We start from the raw sequence: 19,949 nt of genomic DNA, 5'->3' as shown, positions 1-19,949 counted from the left end.
CTTGGCACATCTGATCGCCCTTCCTCCTGCACTTCCTTCACGTGGGGTCACAAACACCACCTTCTCCCAGCTCTCCTCCCACGTCCCTAACCTCTCCTTCTCACCATCCTTTGCTGGTCCCGCCTCCTTCACCTCCAGGAAACAGCACAAGACCCAAGGCTCACTCCTGGGACTTCTTTTCTCTATGCACTCTCACTAAGTGACGTCTTCCGTTCCACATTTGCAATTCCTCTGTACCCTGTTGATGGCAAATCTGTCTCTCCAGCCCACACCTCTCCTCTGAAGCCCAAAGTGCTCAGCCTAACTGCCAGAGCAACACTCCTCATAGAGGTCCGATGGGCATCATAACCCAACACCTCCCAGCTCTCCTGAGTGCAACCTGCTGCACTTGTTGCCTTCTCCATGTCAACAAACCAACTTTTTCCTGTTGCTCGAGCCATCACCCTTGGCTTCAGCCTTGACTTTCTTTTTTTTCTCTTATACTTCCCATCAGAAAACCCTGTCGGCTCGACCTTCAAAATATATCTGGAATGTGCACGCTTCTCCCCACCTCCACTGCTGCCAACACTGGTCCAAGTCCTCATCATCTCTTGCCTGCACGTCTGAAGCAGCCTCCTCACTGGTCGCCCTGCTTTCACTCTCGCTCCCTGATAGGTCATTCTCAGCATAGCACCCAGGGTGCTCCTTTTAAAATACAACTCAATCTTGCCAGTCCTTTGCTCAAAGTTCTCCAAGGCTTGCATCTCCCCCTGGATGAATGCCAGCTTGTCTGCAGTGGCCTACAGGGCTTTATACAGTCCAAGTGCCATTTGTCTACTAACCTCACCTACTTCTCTCAGGCCAGAACAGATACACTGGGCTCCTTGCTGTTCCTAAAACAACACCCCCAGACACTTGCCGGAGCCTTTGCTCTTGCTGTTCCCTCTGAAAACTCTTCAACAGCCACAGGGTTGCCTGTAGCCTCCTGTTGCCCCACCTTCAATTCTTTTCTCAAATGTCAGCTTCTTGCCTATTTAAAATCACAAACCTCAACAACCTAACCCTTCTGTTTCTCCTTAGCCTTGATCATCATCTGACATCGTCTAGTTTCACTTACTTATCATCTGTTCTCCTTCCACCAGAATAAAAGCTCCATGAGGCCAGGGACTCTTGCTTTCTACCAGAGCCCCACTGTCTGGCAAGTAACAAAAGCTCAATGACTGTTTCTTAAGAGACCAAGTCAATGAGTGGGCAGTGAGAATGCAGACCACAAGAGGAGAAGAGCAAGGTGTAGGTGATTAAGGTCTTGGTGCAAGAATTCTTCCTATATGCTGGGTGGAGAGAAGAGATGGCGGAGGGTTCCCGAGGCAAGCATTGAGGACGATTTCCTATGCGCTTGGCAGATGGGAGATCACTAATTATTTTTAATCCTATTATTTTAGGGCCAGGAAACAGCCATCTAAAGACGTCCCCCGAGGAGCGCAGGCCAATAGGGTTCGCATAGAGGACGGGCATCTGGGTCCTTCAGGCTCAAGGCAGGTGCGCCCTGCAAGCCAGGAGCCTTGCCCAGGCCAGAACCTCCAGCTCCCGCCGCGGCCCCTAGGGGGCGCTGGCGGCTCTGTCCCGGCGCGGGGTGGGGGGGGTGGGGGTGGTGGGGGGGGTGGGGGGGGGTGCTCCCCCGCCTCGCAGGGCTCGCTTTGGGGCTGGGGTCGCCTCACTGCCCGTGCACCCACCGAGCCTGCAGGCTCTTGATCCGGCCCAGCATGTCCAGGTGCCCCGCCGAGTACTGCTCGATGACGTCCTTCACGTCGTATGGTCGCAGCGTCTCCTTGAATTTCCTTTTGGCCACCAGGAATTTCAGGATCCTGTCCAGAGAGGGGGGTCTCAGCAGAAACGGATTCTTCCCCAGCCCCCTTTGCTATCCTTCCATCCCTTTGCTAGCTAACCTTCTGCCCAGCATGAGGGCACCTTCTGCTTGGGTCACTGCAAAAGCCCCTGCTGGGTCTCCCAGCCTCCCTTCTCCCCACCAGGTTCCACCCCTAGCCCTCTGATGTCTCCCTGGTATTATTATTATTATTATTATTATTATTATTATTATTTTAATGTGCCTGTATCTGCAGTAGCATTAGCCTGGGAGGGCAGGGTCTGGGCCTGGTTTCTCCCTGCTAGCTGGGACACAGGGCAGGCATCTGTGAACACCGGTGATCAAGACGGCTTGGGGGAAGACACTTTTGCATTCGTTCCACAAATGTTTATTAGCACCACTAATAACTGGACCCTGGACACCCAAAAAGGCATCAGATCCAATCCTTGATCTGAGTAGCCCTGCTGTGGGGTGGGAGACAGGACACAGTTATGGGGTGACAAAGGCCATGGCAAGGAATGGAGAGATGGTCTGGGATGATGAGAAGGGGGCTCTCAGCTGAGGAGGTCAGATGACAAGTCTTGAGAGTGATTCCGGTCCCAAGGGCAAGAGGGGGATGAAAAGAGACCTCCTGGATGCAGACAGACATGGAGGCATGTGAGGGAGATTCTGTTCAAAGGAGCCGGAACTAGGAGCCAGAGTGGAACTAAGGGGCAGATCCACCTGGGGAGGTGGGGTGGCAGGTAAGAAGACAGAGAAAGTTGGGGCTCCTGGGTGGCTCAGTTGGGTTAAGCCTCTGCCTTCAGCTTGGGTCATGATCCCAGGGTCCTGGGATTGAGCCCCGAGTCCGGCTCCCTGCTCAGTAAGGAGTCTGCTTCTCCTTCTCCCAGCGTTTGTGCTCTCTCTCTTTTTCTCTCTCACTCACTCTCAAATAAATAAATAAAATCTAAAAAAAAAAAAAAAAAAAAAAAAGCTGAGAAAGAGATTGGCCTTGAAAAGGAGGCTAATGGGTGGAGGTGGGGGGTGAATGAGGAGGAACTCTGGGGAGCCCCGAATCCTGAATCCCTGGCAGAGACTGGACAACGGCCGGCTGGGGTGGTGGGGTAGGGGCCATGGGGTTTCCTCTGGTTGGCATGATAATTCTGCCCACCTGTGTGAGGAATGCCCTGGACGGGGAGAGTCTTGGGCAGGAAGCCGGAGGACAGGGGCTTCCAAACTTGTTTGACCCAGACCCACCCTAAGAAATACATTTTACGGGGCACCTGAGTGGCTCAGTCAGTTAGGTGTCCAACTCTTGGTTTTGGCTCAGGTCACGATCTCAGAGTGGTGGGATCCAGCCCTGCTGTCATCATCATCATCGGGCTCCACACTCAGCCGCCAGTCTGCTTGGGATTCCCTCTCTCCCTCTCCCTCTGCCCCTCCCCCTGTTCACCCCCCCAAAATAAATAAATCTTTTAAAAAATACATTTTACATCAGAAACCAGTATCCAAAAAAAAAGAAAGAAAGAAACCAGTATCCACACACAAACGTAACTGAAATGTATGTTTCACCAACATTATTTATCCTTCCTACTGGGGAATGCACTCTGCTATTTTCTATTCCTTTTTTTTTTTTTTTTTTTTTTTTGGTAAATGCTGACCATGGCCCACTAAATTGATTTTACTAAGTTGATTTCAAACTGTTGTGACCTGTGGTTTGAAAAGCTCTGCTCTAGAGGAAGCCCTGAGGGAGCCAGACAAGCTGAGGTCAAGAGACCCAAGGAGAGAGAGAAACGGTGAGACACAGCAGCGAAAGGAAGATGAAACTGAGACAGAGATGGAGGGAAAGAGCCCCCAGGACAGACGTGGGGACAGGCAGGAGGCGGTACACAGCTAGGGCAGGGGGAAGGGTGGGGGGGGGGGGACTCGGAGAGGACCCTGCGGATGTAGGACAGGGACTGTAGTGGGCAGCCGAGCCTACCGCCCTAGCCAGCCAGCCCTCCAGACGTGAAGAGGATGAGCAAGCCCTGCTGGGAGCCATATGCCACCTCCCACCCCACCCACACTCCAGGGTCCCCGGCAGCCAGCACCGCCAAGGGTGCCAGGCGGGCAGCAGCTGGCGTGCCCGGGAGCCAGGCCAGGCCTGGCCATGAGGGCAGGCCCCAGATGGGGAGCAGCAATGGGTGGCAGACGGGTTGGGAGGGGGCACCTCAGGCCTCAGTCTCACCTGACGGAGCGGATGACCGTCTTCACAGCGGGCATGACGTCGTCCACTGTGAGCTCACACTGGTAGCTCTTCTCTTCCGCCACTTCCTCCGAGGGGCCCTCTGGAAAGTCAGGGGGCCAGGTGGTGGCAGCAGAAGGGGCCACTCCCAACCCCTACCACCACCTGTCGGACCCCCCTTTAGAGATACTGATAAGGAGACAGGCTCAGAAAGGGTCTAGAACCTTCTTGGGGGCACAAGGCAGGCCAGGCTCCAGCCTCCCTGGCTGCCTTACCCCGCGTGGAAAACCCTGGTTCACCGCATGCCCATCTGCCCTATGACCAGTCAGGGCGAGAATCTGCCTGGGGGCCAGGTAAGCGGGAGCTGTTTTAGGGTTTGGCCTGAGGTAAATTCCACGCAGCCCGGGAGGAAGCCCCCCTGGTCCCAAGAGCACAGCGAGCCCCAGAGACCAGGGACCCGAGGCCTCTGCACATAATCACACACGCGGTCTTATCCTTCAGCCACGAGGGAAGGGAGCTTGAGCCCCTGGCTCCCGTGCCCAGCTCCGCTGCTGGGTCAGGCCCTGAAAGCCAGTCCTTCTCTATCCGGGTGAGAGACGCTCCTCCCAGGCTGCTGCAGTGCAGGAGAGAGGATGCTATGCTTGCTCCACGGGGGCAGGGAGGGTGGAAGGCAGGCAGCTTCCTGGTCAGGGAAGACGAGGCCCTGGGTGCCAGCTGTGCCCAGGCTCCCCATAGGTCAGCGCTTCCCAAGGACTGGCTCATGGGATCCTAAAACTTTCCCATAAGTGGCAAAGCCAGGATTCAAACCCCAGCAGCCTGGCTCCAAAGCCTGCCCTCTTAACCCCTCCCAAGTGCGACCCTCTACATTCTCATTTGATTCTTGAACAGCCTGGAGCCTGGCAAAGCAGGTGTTACGGGGCCCAATTCACAGATCAGAAAGCCGGAGCCCAAAGACGGTCGAGCAGTTAGAGAGCTGGGACCGGAACCATCCTGCCACCCTTCGTCCAGACTCGGTTCCCCCCACCGCAGGTAGGTCCTGGGCCCCAGGCCCCCAGGGGCTCACCCTCGGCCGAGGTGCGGGGTTTGAGTCTCAGGGAGGCCCGGAAGCGGGTGCGATCATTGAAGCTCCAGCTCTTTTGCACCTTGGTGGGGCTGGCGGCCTCACCCACCTGCTCGCTGCTTGGGGAGGTGGGCATTGGCGGAGGTGCCAGGTGCTGCTTGGAGGGGCCCGTCCGTCGCTGAGAGCTGCCCATGCGGATGCGGTCTTTGATGCCCATCCGGCTGCTGGCAGGGCAGGTCGGGTGGGGGAGAGAGCCAAGTTAGCTGGAGCAGGGAGGGGGGTGTTCGGGGGGGCGCAGCTGACTTAGGACTTGGGGGTGGCTACTGGGTTTTGATTCTCCACCAAGTGGAGGCTTCCTGGGTCGGAACAAGGGTGTGGCAAGGGGGGCCCTGACCCTTCCAGAAGCTGATGCGGGGTCAGTCTGAGCAGATCCCCTCCCTACCCCCATCTCCCACCCCTCATTGCACAGACAGATAAGGGGGGCACACAGGAGACAGATGTCAGAGCGGAAGGAGTGAGAGAGACCCAAGAAGCGAGTCAGAGACAGACAGGAGGATGGGAGAGCTGGGCCTGGCTCAGGTGGGTGGGTGGAGGTGGAGGTGGCCACCCCTTTGTGCACAGACGGGCTGCTGAGGGATGGAGAGGCTCACCTGGCCATGCACACTGAGAAAGGCCTCCAGGTCCTCACTGTACACAGAGGCCGGCTGTGGAGCTGGCGGGGTGTGTGTGTGTGTGTGTGTGTGTGTGTGTGTGTGTGTGTGTGAGCACCTAGGTACCAGTGTGTCTACACTGTCAATTTATATTTTCCTCCTTTCCTGCTGGAGCTCTCCGATCCCACACGGGTCGGGTCAGGGCTTTAGGACATGGTACCGCTTTGCAGGCAGAACACTGCCAAACTCCCAAGGTGTGCATCGCAGACTCGAGCAGAAACAGTGCCCCCGCCCGGGGTGCAACGTGCCGGCCGCAGAGGGCCTTGGCCTTGTGGTCTGGCTGCCGAGCCCACATCTACGCCTGGGACATGTCTGGTGCCCCCTCTCCCCGCCCCAGTGAAGGTCTTAAGCCATTCTCCTGTGGTCCCCCCTGCCTGAGAGCTGCCCACCTGGACTGAGGCCCACTCTCCCAGCTCCGCACCCCCCACTGCCTAATGAACCCCCATTTCAACAACCCCTGCACATCTGTGTGCACAGGTACACACATGTGCACGTCCGGGCGTGTGCTCAGACCTCCCTTCCCGCACCCCAACTCCCTACCACATCCCCGATCCTCGGAGGAAGACAGGGCGGGGAGGCCCCAGGTGGCCCAGGACAGGCCCTGGCTAGCCAATACCCAGGAGGGTAACTCTGTGTCCCAGGGTTTCAAGGATCATGTCGTCACTGTCTGGTAGGACCTATGCAAACGTCCTCCACCCCATGCCCTCGTGACGACTGCCTCCTTGCTGTGGCTTATGGGCAGGTTGGGGGCCCTTTCACCCCAAATGTCTGGGCCCTGGCTCAGGAGAGCACCAGCCAGTCTTGGAGGAGGCCTAAGGTGGGACAGGGATGCGGGGAGGAGACTGGGCCACCGACTGTCAGACACTTCCAGGTCAAGAGCTGACCAGGGGACACGTTCTGGTTTCAGGGCTGGGTGGGAACTAGGGTCCCCCATGCCCTGGGCATGGGGTACAGGGTATAGAGCCAAGGTGCTGAGGTGAGGAAGATCTCGAAACCAGGGGCACCTTCGAGAAGGCAGCCAGGATGTAGAGCCATCCTTAGGAGTAGGGGCCTCTGCCCAGAAGGGAGAGGTTACAGGTCGTGGATTGGGGCCCTGAGGATATCAGAAGGGAAGGACGAGGCAAGCCCCACAATCCAGCATGCTGTCTGCTGGCCCAGGATCCCCTCAACACATCCCGGAGATGCCAACCAAAGTTTGAGGTTGGCTCTCCCAAACTTTCCTCTACAGAGCCATTCCTTCAGGCTCTCCTCATGCTGGCAAGCACCCCTCACCCGCCCGGCCCGTGCAACCCCTCCCTCTGTCCTGCACTCCTCCAAGGGGGAGAGCAAGAGGGGGGTGGAGAAGGCCCTGGCACACAGCCAAAGGCCTGGAACTCCAGATCTCTGCGCCCAGCACATCACTCCAATGATGTTCTGGGAGAAAGGGGGGGGACCTCCCTATTCACGAGAAGTGTGCAAGCAAGACTGGGCTTGCTCTCAGCAGGACTCAGGGAGGAAGGGGTCTGGAGGCTTGCACTAGAGGCCTTGAAAGGTCCCTTTCCAGCTCTGATTCTGTGATGGTTGGAGGAGCTTCCAGCCTGGTTTGTGGGGTTCTGTAACTTTCCAGCCAGCCAGAGGCCCTGGGCTCCTCTTGAATGTAAGAAGGCACTGTTTTCCCAGGGGTGGCCCTGGATTCCAGCTCCTTGGGCAGGGCCCAGGAAACGGCTCACGTCAGCCTCTCTGGAGCCTAAAAGCTCAAACAAAATGGAAAGAAACCTGGCACGCGGTGGACGTCGGGGGAGCTCCTTCCCACCCCAGGCTCCTCGGGACACGCAAGGTCCTGTCTGAGGCCTTGGCCCTCCCGGCCGCTTTGTGTGGTGGGCTCCGCGGGTACCATCCCTCGTTTACAGACTGGCAAGGAGGTCAAACGACCTGCCCAAAGCCCCAGAGGTGGCAAGGATCAGAACTCAGCCTTTTCTGAGACTTCAGAGACTGTTCTTTCTCGGGGACCAGTGATCAGGACAGTGTCCAGGGCAGCAGCTCTCTGCTGGGGGCAGTTCTGCTCACCCGGGGACGCTTGGCAATGCCTGGAGACATTTCTGGCGTCACATTGGAGGGTGCTCCTGGCATCTAGTGGGTCGAGGCCAGGGAGGCTGCTCAACAATGCTAAATAACACATGTGACAGCCCCGTCACCAGTGAAGAACGGTCCGAACCAAGACTTCCCTGGTGCCGACGTTGAAAGACTGGTCTGAGGGGGCTGTCGGGGCCTGGGACATGGAGGGGTAGGCCTGACTGAGGCGACCCCGTTGGGGAGGACGGGACTGGACACAGGCTGCCCTCCGACTGCCCTGCTGGATCAACCCCTGTGCTCGCGTCCACAACGAATGACTTTAGGGATTCCATCTGGCCAAAAGGCCACACTCCTGGGGGGTAGAGGCTGCCCACCCCCTCCGACGCTGCCTACAGCCCCTCTGCACAACCTCATGGCTGGCCCCCCTGGCCTGGCCTGGCCTGGCCCTTCCTGCTCATCATGCCCACGCTGCTGACGGCGTCTTGCAAAGGGGCAGGTCCAACCCAGAGACTCCACAGCTTAAACTCTCAGTTGTGTCCCCGTTGCCTTCAGCCATGGTGTCCAAGCTATGCTTAAAAATAAGATCTGGGACGCCTGGGTGGCCCAGTGGTTGAGCGTTTGCCTGCAGCTCAAGGCATGATCCTGGAGCACAGGATCGAGTCCCACATCAGGCTCCCTGCGAGGAGCCTGCTTCTCCCTCTGCCTGGGTCTCTGCCTCTCCCTCTGTGTCTCTCGTGAATAAATAAATAAAATATTTACAAAAAATAAAAATAAATAAAAATAAAAATAAGATCTTAGCTGCTCCACACACCACACTGAACAAGGCCAACCACTTATCTAGCACTTCCTATGAGCCAGGCACGGTTTGAGGGGAAGCAGATGCTATTACCGTCCACAGAAACTGAGCCACTCGAGGCGTCTGGTGACGGTCCCCTAGCTAGCGCGTGGCGGCCAGGTTCGGATCCAGGACACTAGTTCCGAAGAAGCACTGCCTCTTGGACGGGCAGCCAGAAGCTCTGTCAACCACATACTTATGGGCTCCCCAAACTCACAAGGCTCCAGAAGCCCCTCTGGGGAGACCCAAGACGCCGTGAGCCCAGCCTGCCAGGCAGGGCCTACTGGATGACACTCAGCCAGGGCCTTGGGGTTCCTCACGATCCAGCTCAGCCCCCAACCTCACTCCTGAGCCCGCACTCTCAGATCTGGCCACACTGGGTTGCCTGCTCCCTTTCCACGGCTGTGCTCTCTCTCACCTCCTCGCCTTGGTGCACGCTGCTTCCTTGCCTGGCAGGCCCTCCCTCACGTCCACTCCTTTTGGGGGCTCCTCTAGGTGAAGTGCCTGACCCTGGCTCCGTAGCCCCTCTGCTCCCTCCTTTCGTTGCATTCATCACACAGAACAGCAACTGCTCTCTGCAACTCTGCAGGCACCGTCTTTTATGCACTGCTACGTCCCTCGTACGGGGCCGGGCACAGGGCAGGTACTAAGGCATGTAGTGGTGATGCGGCTGTAAGAGCTGGGCTCTAGAGTTAGTGAAAGAGGTGCCAATCCCAGCTCCTTCAGGCATCTGCTCAGTCCCCGGGGGGTGGGGAGGAGGTAGCGGGAAGCCAGGAAGCTAAACCCAACACCTGGCAAGTCAGAGTGGGAAGGACCCTCAGAGGGCCTCTAGTTCAATCTGCCCGTTCCTGGTTCCACAGGTCCAGAGAAGGGAAGCAATTTGACCAAGATCGCACAGCGGGTCAGCAGCAGAGCCAGAACTCATCCCAAATCTCCTACAGATGTCCCTCCTGGCAGAGTGGGCACCAGGCCCATGCCCTCCGACCTGGCAGAGGCATCCCCAGGAAGGTAAGAGCCTCCTCAGGGCCCCAAGGCAGACGGCAGGCTGCAGGCACATGCACCTTGGCCTTGGCCTATCCTGTCCCCCTCTCCAGTCCCCAAACTGGGTGGGGCAAGGAGGAGTGGGGACAGGAGGAGCAGGCGAGGGGGTACCTCGGTCTCCAGCTGGCGTGGATCCGAAAGAAACTCCGTTTATTACTAAACATCTGGCTGGAAGTTGAGAACAAGACACAAACAGAGGTTAGTGGGAAGGGGGCAGGTGGGTGGAGCGTGGGGAGCTGCCAGGATGGGGCTGGCTTCCTGTGGCTGGTGGGAGAGAACCCCCACCCAAATCCTCCTCCAGCCCACATCCCCAGAATGCAGAGATTCTCAGGGTTTGCATAAGGATCTCCTGGGGAGCAAGTTGAATATGCAGAGTTCTGTGCCTCTTCTCCAGAGAGTCTCCTACTGTGGCCCTGGGGAGAGGTCCAGGGATCTGCATTTTTTAACGCAGTGCCCCACAGATGCTGATGCAGGAAGTCAGTGGACCATGCCTTGAGAAACAGCGTCTTAGTGCCTCATGGAAAAACCTCAAAGAGAGGAGGTGCTGGCCCTGGCAATGCCATCCCCCAGGAAGTCCTGCTTCTTGTAGTCTGGGTCCTTCCACAAGCACCACAACCAGCAGAAGTGTGGATATGTATGTGGGTGTGTGCGTCGGGCGGCGGGGGGGGGGGGAGGTCCTGTCTGGAGCACCCACCCCATAGGGCCCAGATAGCCAAGAGTTAAGGGTATGGCCATTTGGCCCAAGCCTGGGGACTGATGTCCTAGAAGTCACAGCTCGACCTCCTGCGGTGCCCGGGGAAGAAGAGACACTCCACCACCCTCACCAGGAGCCCCAGCCACACAGACAGTCCAGGGCAGACGGACGCAAGGCTGGGGGTTAGTGAATGCCAAGCCCTCAGCAGTCATCTGGCCCTAGGCTTAGGGGGACCCAGAGCCCCACAGCAGTTGTGGGTGGGAGAGGTGCCATGCACTCTCTTCTGGAGAGTTCCCAGCCAGGCCTGGCCAGTCATGCCTCCCGTCCCTCTAGCCCCTGATCTGGAGGGGCCCTCCGTCTCCCTGCTTCCTGCTCCCTGTTGGGCCCCTGGTCAGAGATGCCCTCACTGAGAACAGGGAAGAAGTGCTGCTCCCAGCATCCTCTGCACCGACCCCTCCCCCTCTCCCCCACAGGCCTTTGAGCCTGGAGACCCCAGAGCCCCTGAGCCGCCTACACATTGCTGCCTAGGACCCAGAGGCCCAGAGTGACACTATGACTTTCTCAAGGACACACAGCATCAGGTGGCAGAGGCCAGCTTCCACCACGCGGGCCTCCTGATGGCTGAGTGGCTGGCCTCTCCCCTCCCTTGCTCTGGGCCCAGGGCTCAGAATCACACCTGAGGCTCAAGGTCCAGACGCCCACCTGGCTGATCAGGGATGATGTGTAAGGATGAAACAGAGCAAAGAGATGGGGAGGGGGCGGGACGGGGGAATGAGGGGGGATTGAACCCTCTACAGGAGCAGCCGCTCCCCCATCCTGTGAGCTAGAGAGCTGCCCTTCTCCAAAATTGCCTGAAATTCCACTAGTTTGAACATGTACGTAGGGGTAAGCATTGTTCTTTCTTTGTTCTTCTTTCAGGATGCAAAAGCTCCAGGAGAGACAGGCCAAGGGGAAAGAGACTGTTAGGAGCAGCAAAATGTCCCTCAGTGAGGAAGAAAGGCATGGTGGGAGAATCCCAAGAGGACCCTCTGGGATTAGCCAAGCTGTAGACAAGGTTTGCACAAGACAAGAGCATTAGTCATTGGCTGAGTTTACGTAGGTCCTACAGCGGTTCTTAGTCACGGATCTCTGTCTCCAGCTGGCACCTCATTCCCGAGAGGCAAGGTGGTGAGCCCCTTCTAGAGGAACATGCTGGGGGAGGGGGTTCCCTGCCCTCGCGCCCCAGAATGGGGCCCACGATTACCTGAGCCGTAAGCACCTGTGGCCAGCGGCCTCCTCCTCTCTCCAGCTGCCCGGGAGGGATGGGGGTGCAGGGATGGAAGAGTGAGGGGATGTGGAAACAGAAAGAAAGAGGACAAATGGAATGAATGGAGGAGGTGCCGGGAGAGGACGGTGTGGACATCTCCCCCGCTCAGACCCTTAGAGCCCCAGGTGACAAGCAGGTGAGTCCAGCCTGGCCTCTCCAGAGAGGCTTTCAGTCTGTACCTGTCAGGCCATCCGACGACAAATGCCCCGGCCCCGTGACAAGGCCTGGGAGTCCCCAGAACAGGCCCAGACACCCACATGGTGGCCACAGGCAGGTCTGAGAGAGGGTGAGACAAAGAATGGAAGAGGAGGAAGAGAAGCAAGAGGAGGTGGTGGCCCCGGGGGGCCCCTACCTTTCCCCAGGGCAGAAGGAGGTGCTGCCCGGCCGGTGGCAGGTGGCAACGGGCGGGTAACGGGAGGGCGCTCCATCGGGTACCGGCACCCGCCGCACCTCCAAGGGCCGTAGGCCCCCATTGCGGGCCCGTTGCACGTGCTCAAACAAGAGGGCCAGCTCTCTGCAGGAGAGGGCGCCATCAGCGGCAGGCAGGGCCCTGGCACCCCCCACTCGCCTGGTGGGCACCAAGCTCTGGAGCTCAGATCCTTCCAGGCTCTGCCTCTAGAGGGGCTCAGCAAACACCCCAAGTCAGAACAGGCAGGGTGGGGGGGTGGCTGGTGAGAGAGACTAACCTTCCTCCCTCCCTTTCTGCACTCAGTTCCTGGGAAATCCTCAGGGCTGCCAAGTACGGTTGTGCAGGTTGGGCACAACTTGAGGGCACCCTGGGAAGGCGGCAAGCGGGAGCTTGAATCTAGCCTACTTCCGCTCATCCTGAAATCCTCACCCTCCTGATCTGACTGGATTTTAGGAGAGAGACTTGATGGGGTAGCTAACCCAGCCCCCCACTCCTCCAGCATCCACCCCTGCCCCTGGTTCCTGGAGACTAGATTTGGGCCCAGCTCCTTCCTAACTCTCCAGGCCATGTCCCGTTTCCATAACCGAAGGAGGGTACCTGCCCCCTGCCTGCCCATCACAGGGGTGTGACAGGGAGCTCCCAGGAGCAGAAGGCCCGTGGACCTAGAATCTCTAAACCAAGTTCCGTCCCTCCTACCAGAGGCCCCGGGACTACCCCAGATCTTCCCTCCCCCTCTCCCTATCATACACCCCATTCCTAACAAACCAGCTCCTGCCCCGCTCTCTAAGGCCTTGAGTCCTTAGAGCTGCCCCTGGAAAGGGGGGCTCCTTCTAGACCAACCACCAACCCCTATCTCTGAGGTGGGAGCTTGCCTCTGCCAAGTGGAGACGGGGGAGGGACCCAGTGTGATTCTGGGAGCCCCCTCCCCCACCCCTTCTCTCCTAGGCTCCCCTAAGAAGCCCCTGGAGCCTCCCCTAGGAAGCCCCTGGAGCCCGGAGGGAGCAGGGAAGGGGAGCCAGGCGTAGGGGTGAGTGGGATCACGAATCATCTGCTCTTGGAGAACTAATGAGGAACAGGCCCCCCCCCAACCTCCCCCACCCCGGAGAAGCGCTGAGCGCAGCAGCCCTCGCCCAGCCTCGCCCAGTCTCCCTTGATGCCCACCTGACCTGGGGACTGAGCCGCACTCTCTGGTCTTCACTCCTGCCCAAGGACCAGGCACAGGCCCCAGGGATGACTGTCACTAATAAGGGGCAGCCTTCTGCCGACCCGGGCCAGGGGGGTGAACCCGCTTCTGGTCACAAGGGCCAGGAAAAGCAGGAGCAGGCTCACACACAGGGGCGCTGGGGTGGGCCTGGCGCCCACCTCTGGCACACACGCTCCTGCTCATAGCACACACTTCCTCTGCGCGGCTGCCGCATGCCAGGTAGCAGGGGCTAACCCCTCCCTCACCTGGGACGGGGGGAGATAGCTGGTTGTGCCACCGCCCTGAGGGGCAGCAAACCCCCACACACACCCTGTACCTGGTGTCCACCACCTTCCCGGGGCAGAGCAGGACAGGAGAGGATGCTCCAGGCTCTGCATTACACGGGATTTGCAGAGCCAGGCCCCATTCCCACCCTCCAGCTCTGAGTCCCAGCCCCCGGTCCTCAAGGGGCATGGCCAGCAGCCCCCTCCCACCCCCACCCTGTCCCCCTGCAGCAGGGCCTACCTGAACGATGGCAGGATACTGTCATAGTAGTACCAGGTGGCTGTCAGGTAGGCCCGGCTCGTGTCGGTGGAGTACAGGCGCCACGCGGCCTGGTCAGACGAGGGAAGGAAGGGGAGGGGGGACAAGGCATCAGCGAAGCCTCTCGCCCCTGCCCCTCGCTAGCCCTCTGCCCTCAAAGGAGCCAGTCCTCGGGTCTGCCGGAGGGGACCCAGAGCCAGAGGCTGCGGACCCCACAGCCTGCTACGAGGATTAAAAGGGCCAATGTCTACCAAGTGCCAAGCACGGTGCCTGGCACACAGAAGGCACCTGACACCAGGCTCCCCCGTCTACACTCCCGTTCCCTCCCGTGGCCACAGCCAGGGAGCAGCTACTCCCTGTGTATTTGATGAGCCTTTCCCGCCCTCTGGACTCTAAGCTGTGTCTTGGTCCCCGCTGTACCCCCGGCACGCGGTAGGTGCTTGGGACCAATACTGGCTGGGTGAATTATTATTGCTCCTAATAAATCCACCCTGTGTTTTCCCAGCTTCCTGGCACTGCCCATGGGGTTTGAGGAGGGGAGGGCAGAGCGTGGCCTACCCACCCCTCAGCATGCAGGGACTTGCAGGATTGTCTCTGCAGCAGGAGGGATGAGGGCTGAACAAGAGGAAGGACTGTCCTTCTCCCTCCGGGTAAGAAGAGGAGCCAAGGAGGGGCTGGGAGTGGGGTGATTAGGGAGGGCAGGGAGGCATGGACAGAGCCTAACTGAGCCCCGGATGCCTCCCCGCTGTGGGCACCTCTTTGCCCCGAAGGCACTGCCCACTGCTGAACTCACTGACCAGGCACCCTCCTAGCACAGGGGTATTTTTACGTCCTGCTTGCCTCGGCCCCTGGCTTGAGCCAGGGAGCAGCTGCCGGAGCTGTCGCATTAATTATGGGCCCCACAATGCCAGCTGTCTCTTGGCCTGGACAGTGCCAGCCACCTGCCCTCACGATGGCCCTTGGAAGGCCAGGCCCCAGGGGACCACAGCCATTGTGCCCCAGGGGACACTGAGAAGGAAAGGCTGGGGTGGCGGCTGCAGATAGCAGGGACGTGGAGGGGGTTCCACCCTGGGGCGGAGAGATAAGGTGGGGTCAAGTCAGGCCTAGATGGGGGAGCACAAGGGCAGGCGCCGGGGGCAGGCCGAGGGGGCTGTATCCCCTGAACTACTTCCAGCAGACCCTGCTCCCCCTCGCACCCTGGCTAGAGGGAAGCCCAGGGCTAAGTCACAGAGTCCCAAAGCCCCGGAGCCCCTGCCAACCCCCCACCCCGGCCTATCAGCATGCCTCAGCGCGGCGGGGGAAACTGAGGCCACGCACTCCTGCTTTGCCGGTTCTCTTCCCCCACCTCTGGCAGCTCCTCCTCTGCCTCCCTGACTAGCCCAGCCCTGCTCCCCCCAGTCACCAAATGCTGAGGTTCCTCGAAGCTCGTCGGGGACCATCTTCTCCACCCCTGCTCTCCATCCCGGGCCAGCTCATCCTGGCCCTGACCCCATTACTCTCCACCCCTGCCTGCTCAGCACGTCTCACTCTTCTTAGCTGCAGACCCGTATGTGCAGCTGCCTCCTCCATGCTGCCCACCAGGGCTCATGCCCTCAGGCTCCCCCCACCCCCTGCTCCGGCCAAACTCCAAACTCACATGCCTCATGCCCCAAGCCCGGTCCCCCTCCAGTGGGGAGGGTCGATGGATAGTTGGGGGAGCTAGAAACCTGGAAGTCCCCCGCCACACACCTCCCCACCCCACTGCTGAGGCCACGAATTTCACCTCCTAAATATACAGAATCTGCTCCCTCCTTCCCACGGGGGCCAGTCCACCAGCCTGCCTTGCCCACACGTTGCCAGAGCCCCTTATCATCTCCCCCTGCACACCCGGGGCAGTCTCCAACCCACTCGCCTCCTTTCAAAATGTAAATCTGATCCTGTGGCCCATTCCTCCCGTTTCATACTGTCCGTGGCTCCTCATCACTCTTAGGAAAATGTTAAGCTCCTCCCTGTGGCCCTTCAGGCCCGGGCCTCACCCACTTACCCAACCCCTCCTTCCTCTATATACCCTTCTTGGAGCTTTTCCAGCCTCGCTAGCTGCCTTCCAGTTCACCAAACACACCATGCTCCTTTCCACCACTGCGCCTTTGCACATGCAGTTCCTTTACTTCACCTCTTCCCCTAGTGGACTCCTACTGGTCCTCCAGCTTGCAATGCAAGGGTTAATTTTCTAGGGTCCTCATCCCTGAGTTCCCCTTCAAGGTCACATCAGGCCAGAACCCTGTGAAATGCTCTGCAGAGAACTATGCTTTCTTTTAAGGCGGTTGTCTCAGCCTATAGTCACAACATTCATTCGTGTGAGTGCTGGTGCAACGAACCGGTGCTGGGAGCAGCGGCAGGCTCACTGACGACTGCACAGCCTTCGGGTGGCTGTGGGGACAAGAGGACAAGAGGCCCGGGGCCCCACTCCACTGCAGGCCACGTAGGGTGGGGGCTGGAGCGGGACAGTGGGGCAGCTCTGACGAGGCCTGAACCGGCACGTGGGGCACAAGGGAAGTTTCTGACAGTCCCACTTAGCATCCCAGCTCTAGCCCGGACTTGGCACGTGACCTCAGAAAAGCTTCAAAGTGGAGACACAATCACGAAAGTGGGACACCCAGGTCAGTACAGAGAGGTGACCCACCAGTTCATTTCAGGGGCTTCCTAAGCCACTCGTACCTGGATGAGGTTGGCTGCAGGCATCCTCCTCTTCTCGAAGTGCTTCTGACGGTGCTGCTCCTGCACCTTCAGGGCAAAGCCAGAGCCAAGGATGCCCTAGGGGAATAGGGGTGGTTGGGAGAAAGGTGGTGGTGGTGGGGGTGGGGGTACAGCAAAAGGCCCAGAAGGTCTCCATCCCGGCCCCATCCCCCCCACTGTCACCTCCTCCACCTGTGCAAATGCAGGACAGGGGCTCCCCAGCTCTGCCCCCAGGACCCTCTCCCCCAGGCCGGGGGACCCTAAGTGCAGGGGGACTCACAGCAGGCAAGGCAAAGAAGGAGATGCCTAGTAAGGCAAAGCCGGCGGCCAGGACCCTGCCCAGCCACGTGTGCGGTGTCTTGTCACCATAGCCAATGGTCGTCAGTGTGATCTGGGGACACAAAGAGTTTACCCTCAGAGCTGGCTGGACCCTCAGAGCCACCCACAAGAGCTTGCTGGGGCACAGGCAGGTGGGAGCCTGGCCATGAGGGGTGCCCTGCAGTGGTCCACAGGGGCTGGCTGGGGGCATAGGCAGACCTCTCCCCTTCCTTATCCCCTGGCTGGTCAGGGCTAAGGTGGCAGGGGCTTGGTGTGGGGAACTAGATGGAGCACAGGCAGGTCTACTGGGGCAGGTTGGGGGCCAACAGAACCTGGACGGGGGCAGCCCCCACTGAGAGGACAGGTGCAGGCTCCCTCAACCGGGAGTCAGAGTCCCAGTGGTGGCGCAGGGGAGGGTCTGGGGAAGAAGGGCGGCACTGCACAGACCCTCACGCACCGTCCCCCACCAGAGCGAGTCGGCGTAGGAGGAGAAGTCGGAGTTGGCGTCCTTCTCGGCCAGGTAGACCAGGAAGGAGGCGAAGATGAGCACCAGGAACCCGATGTACCAGGCGGTGATCAGCTCCTGCGAGAGCAGCAGGGGGCATTAGGAGGCCGGGGGGAGGGGTACGAGGAGGGGGGTAACACGGCGCCCAGCTGGCAGCTCTGGGCAGCTGGGGGGTCCCGACAGCGACCTTTGAGAGGTGCTTTGGGGGGGACAAAGGTCCCCCACGGCTCCGAGTTGCTCAGAGATGGCTCTCCCTGCCTTCCTTTCCCCTCTCCTCCCTGCAAGGGGACCCTCCCTCGCCTTCCCACCTTCCCGCCCCCCAGCCCCCACCCTGGCCTTGATCTCAGTCCCCAGACCCACTGCCCCCCAGCACCCCACACCCCCCAACATCCAATCCTGCCCCACCCCCCACAGACTCCGCCCCAGCTCCCCACTTTGCTGTGCGCAGAGCCACCGAACCCAGAAGCTTCCAAGCCCTGTCCGACAGGCCTCGCCTCCTGACCAACACCCAGCCCAGGCCCCCAGAGACCGTCCCCTGTGACCTGGCTGCCACAGGGTCCCCGGCCTCCCCCTCGGCCCCCGCAGCCCGCAGGCGCACCTTGCTGTGCGCATAGACCACCGAGCCCAGCAGCTTCCAGGTGCCCCCGCGCCGGTCCATGCGCACCATGCGCAGGATCTGCAGGAAGCGCATGCTGCGCAGCGCAGACGTGGCGAAGATGTTGCCCTGCGTGCCCGCGGCGATGACGGCCACCGAGGCCACGAACACAATGAAGTCTGCAGGGTCACAGAAGGCGAGGTCACAGCCGGCCAGGACCCAAGGTGTGTGTGGGGGAGTCTTGGGGCCACGGGCTGGGGGGCGGGTAGTGGCAAGGAGATGGGGGGGTGGAATCTCTAGCTGGAGCTGGGGTCTGGGGCAGGGTGTCAACCCTGGGGCTCGGGGGCAGGGGGCAGGCGCGGGTGCCCAGGTCTTATCACCGATGACACAGAAGGGCTTTCTGGCAAAGCGGAAGCGGCCCTGCCATCCTCGGTAGCGGCAGCAGCATCCTGCCGACCAGACGCGGATGATGTACTCCAGGCCAAACACCACGATCATCACGAATTCCTGTGGGACCAGGGGCCTGAGTTCTGGGCTCCCCGCTCCAGGAGTAAGGGCCCGGGGCTCACAGCACTGGCCCAGCCCCCAGTCCTTGGGTTAGGAGGACCACGATTTCCTTGGGCCACCTCTCCTGGATGTTCCTACACCTGGCTGGACCTGAGGAGGATTCCAGAAGGCACGTGGCCCCTCCCACAGACTGCCTTCCACTCCCTGTCCACAAGCTGTCTGGGGATTTCTGCCCTTCACCCAGCCCTCCCCCTCCCAGCTATCCCAGACTCAGTAGCCCTGCCAACCCACCAACCCTGGGTGACATAAGGGGTGGCTGTCTGTCGGCTGTCCACTTCCCAGGTGCTTCTATTTGGAGAGGAAAAAAAAAAAGGAAAACCACCACCAAACCAGGGGTTGAGTTGACCCTTTGGGCCCCGAAAAGGAGTGAGGCTTATCCACCTCTTCTCTGGGCCCAACATCAGCCCTGGCTCAGCGGCAAGAGGTCCCTCAACATCCGTTCTAAAGCAGGACATGAAGTCCAGAGAGGGGCAGCCATGCACCCAGGGAGCAAGCCCCTCTCTGAGCCGCAGGGTGAGAAGCCTCTGTCTGCCTCCACCCTGAGCCCACAGCCTGGCTCAGGCCCGGCCTCGGGCACTCACCAAGATGAGGAGACATTCGTTGGCAAGTTCCTGGTGCTCCTGGATCGTGGACAGGACGGACAGCACCAGGCAGCTGAAGACCAGCAGAAATCTGCAACAGCAGTGTGGAGAGGGTCAGACCGCGGCCTGGACAGGATGGCCAGGGGGCTGCCCAGGTGCGGGTGGAGGGAAGCGTTATTTGGGAAGAACTGTCTGGAAAGCAGAATCCGAATCAGGGTTCCCTGGAGCTGCGGTTCTGTGCTGGACCCCCGGGGCAGAGCCCCCCCACATGCCCACTGCCCCCTCAGGGGCTCCGGCTGCGGCTCCCAGGGTGGTCACCCAGCGGTGGGTGGCGGGGCTGTCTGGGCTGCCGGTGGGAATAGTCATGAAGCACCTGCTGGCTCAGCCACTCACAAGGGGGGCCCTCAGGCCTTGGCTCGGTTTTAAGACTGTTTTAAGAGAAGTACCCCTGAGGTCAGCCGAGGGGCCCGGGAAGGTCAGCAGCCCGGGAGAGGTCCCTGCTCCCTGTGAACTCCGAGGCAGGAACGTCGCTTCATCTGGGGACAGTTGCCTCTGCCTTCGTGGGCTCTCAAGGAATTAAAGAAGGAGACAACTATGAAAGGAAAGGAGACTAGGGAGGCCAGGGAAGGGGGGAAGTATGCAGAGTGGGACGAGGTCTGGGGAGGGGAGTCAGTCCTCATGGTCCATGGCTCCCCTGAGGCAGTGGGAAGCCCAGAAACAGACGTTTAGAAATGGAAAGAACTTTATAACCCAGCTCATCCAGCCCTTCCCTCCACCCCAGCTGCACAT

General features: G+C 59.8%; 1 protein-coding gene across 3 annotated transcripts in view; it reads right to left on the bottom strand.

Annotated features, from left to right (window-relative positions):
* KCNQ4 (potassium voltage-gated channel subfamily Q member 4) overlaps positions 1 to 19,949 on the bottom strand; it is a 51,204-nt gene that overhangs the window by 3,239 nt on the left and 28,016 nt on the right. The window contains exons 2-13 of one of the 3 annotated variants that reach the window (XM_041738534.1): positions 19,161 to 19,251; positions 18,393 to 18,519; positions 18,016 to 18,191; positions 17,370 to 17,495; positions 16,875 to 16,985; positions 16,577 to 16,672; positions 13,862 to 13,950; positions 12,097 to 12,258; positions 11,682 to 11,726; positions 5,110 to 5,330; positions 4,050 to 4,149; positions 1,713 to 1,844 (exon numbers count right to left, since the gene is read on the bottom strand). In XM_041738534.1, the coding sequence (XP_041594468.1) occupies positions 1,713 to 1,844; positions 4,050 to 4,149; positions 5,110 to 5,330; positions 11,682 to 11,726; positions 12,097 to 12,258; positions 13,862 to 13,950; positions 16,577 to 16,672; positions 16,875 to 16,985; positions 17,370 to 17,495; positions 18,016 to 18,191; positions 18,393 to 18,519; positions 19,161 to 19,251 (1,476 nt within the window). The remainder of the gene's footprint in view (positions 1 to 1,712; positions 1,845 to 4,049; positions 4,150 to 5,109; positions 5,331 to 11,681; positions 11,727 to 12,096; positions 12,259 to 13,861; positions 13,951 to 16,576; positions 16,673 to 16,874; positions 16,986 to 17,369; positions 17,496 to 18,015; positions 18,192 to 18,392; positions 18,520 to 19,160; positions 19,252 to 19,949) is intronic. The other 2 variants (XM_041738535.1, XM_041738536.1) reach the window with 2 other exon arrangements.

Source organism: Vulpes lagopus, chromosome 23, assembly GCF_018345385.1.
Source record: "Vulpes lagopus strain Blue_001 chromosome 23, ASM1834538v1, whole genome shotgun sequence".
NCBI classification, from domain to species: Eukaryota; Metazoa; Chordata; class Mammalia; order Carnivora; family Canidae; genus Vulpes; species Vulpes lagopus.
Note: the sequence above shows the minus strand (reverse complement) of the source record. Positions and strands in the feature narration are given on the sequence as shown.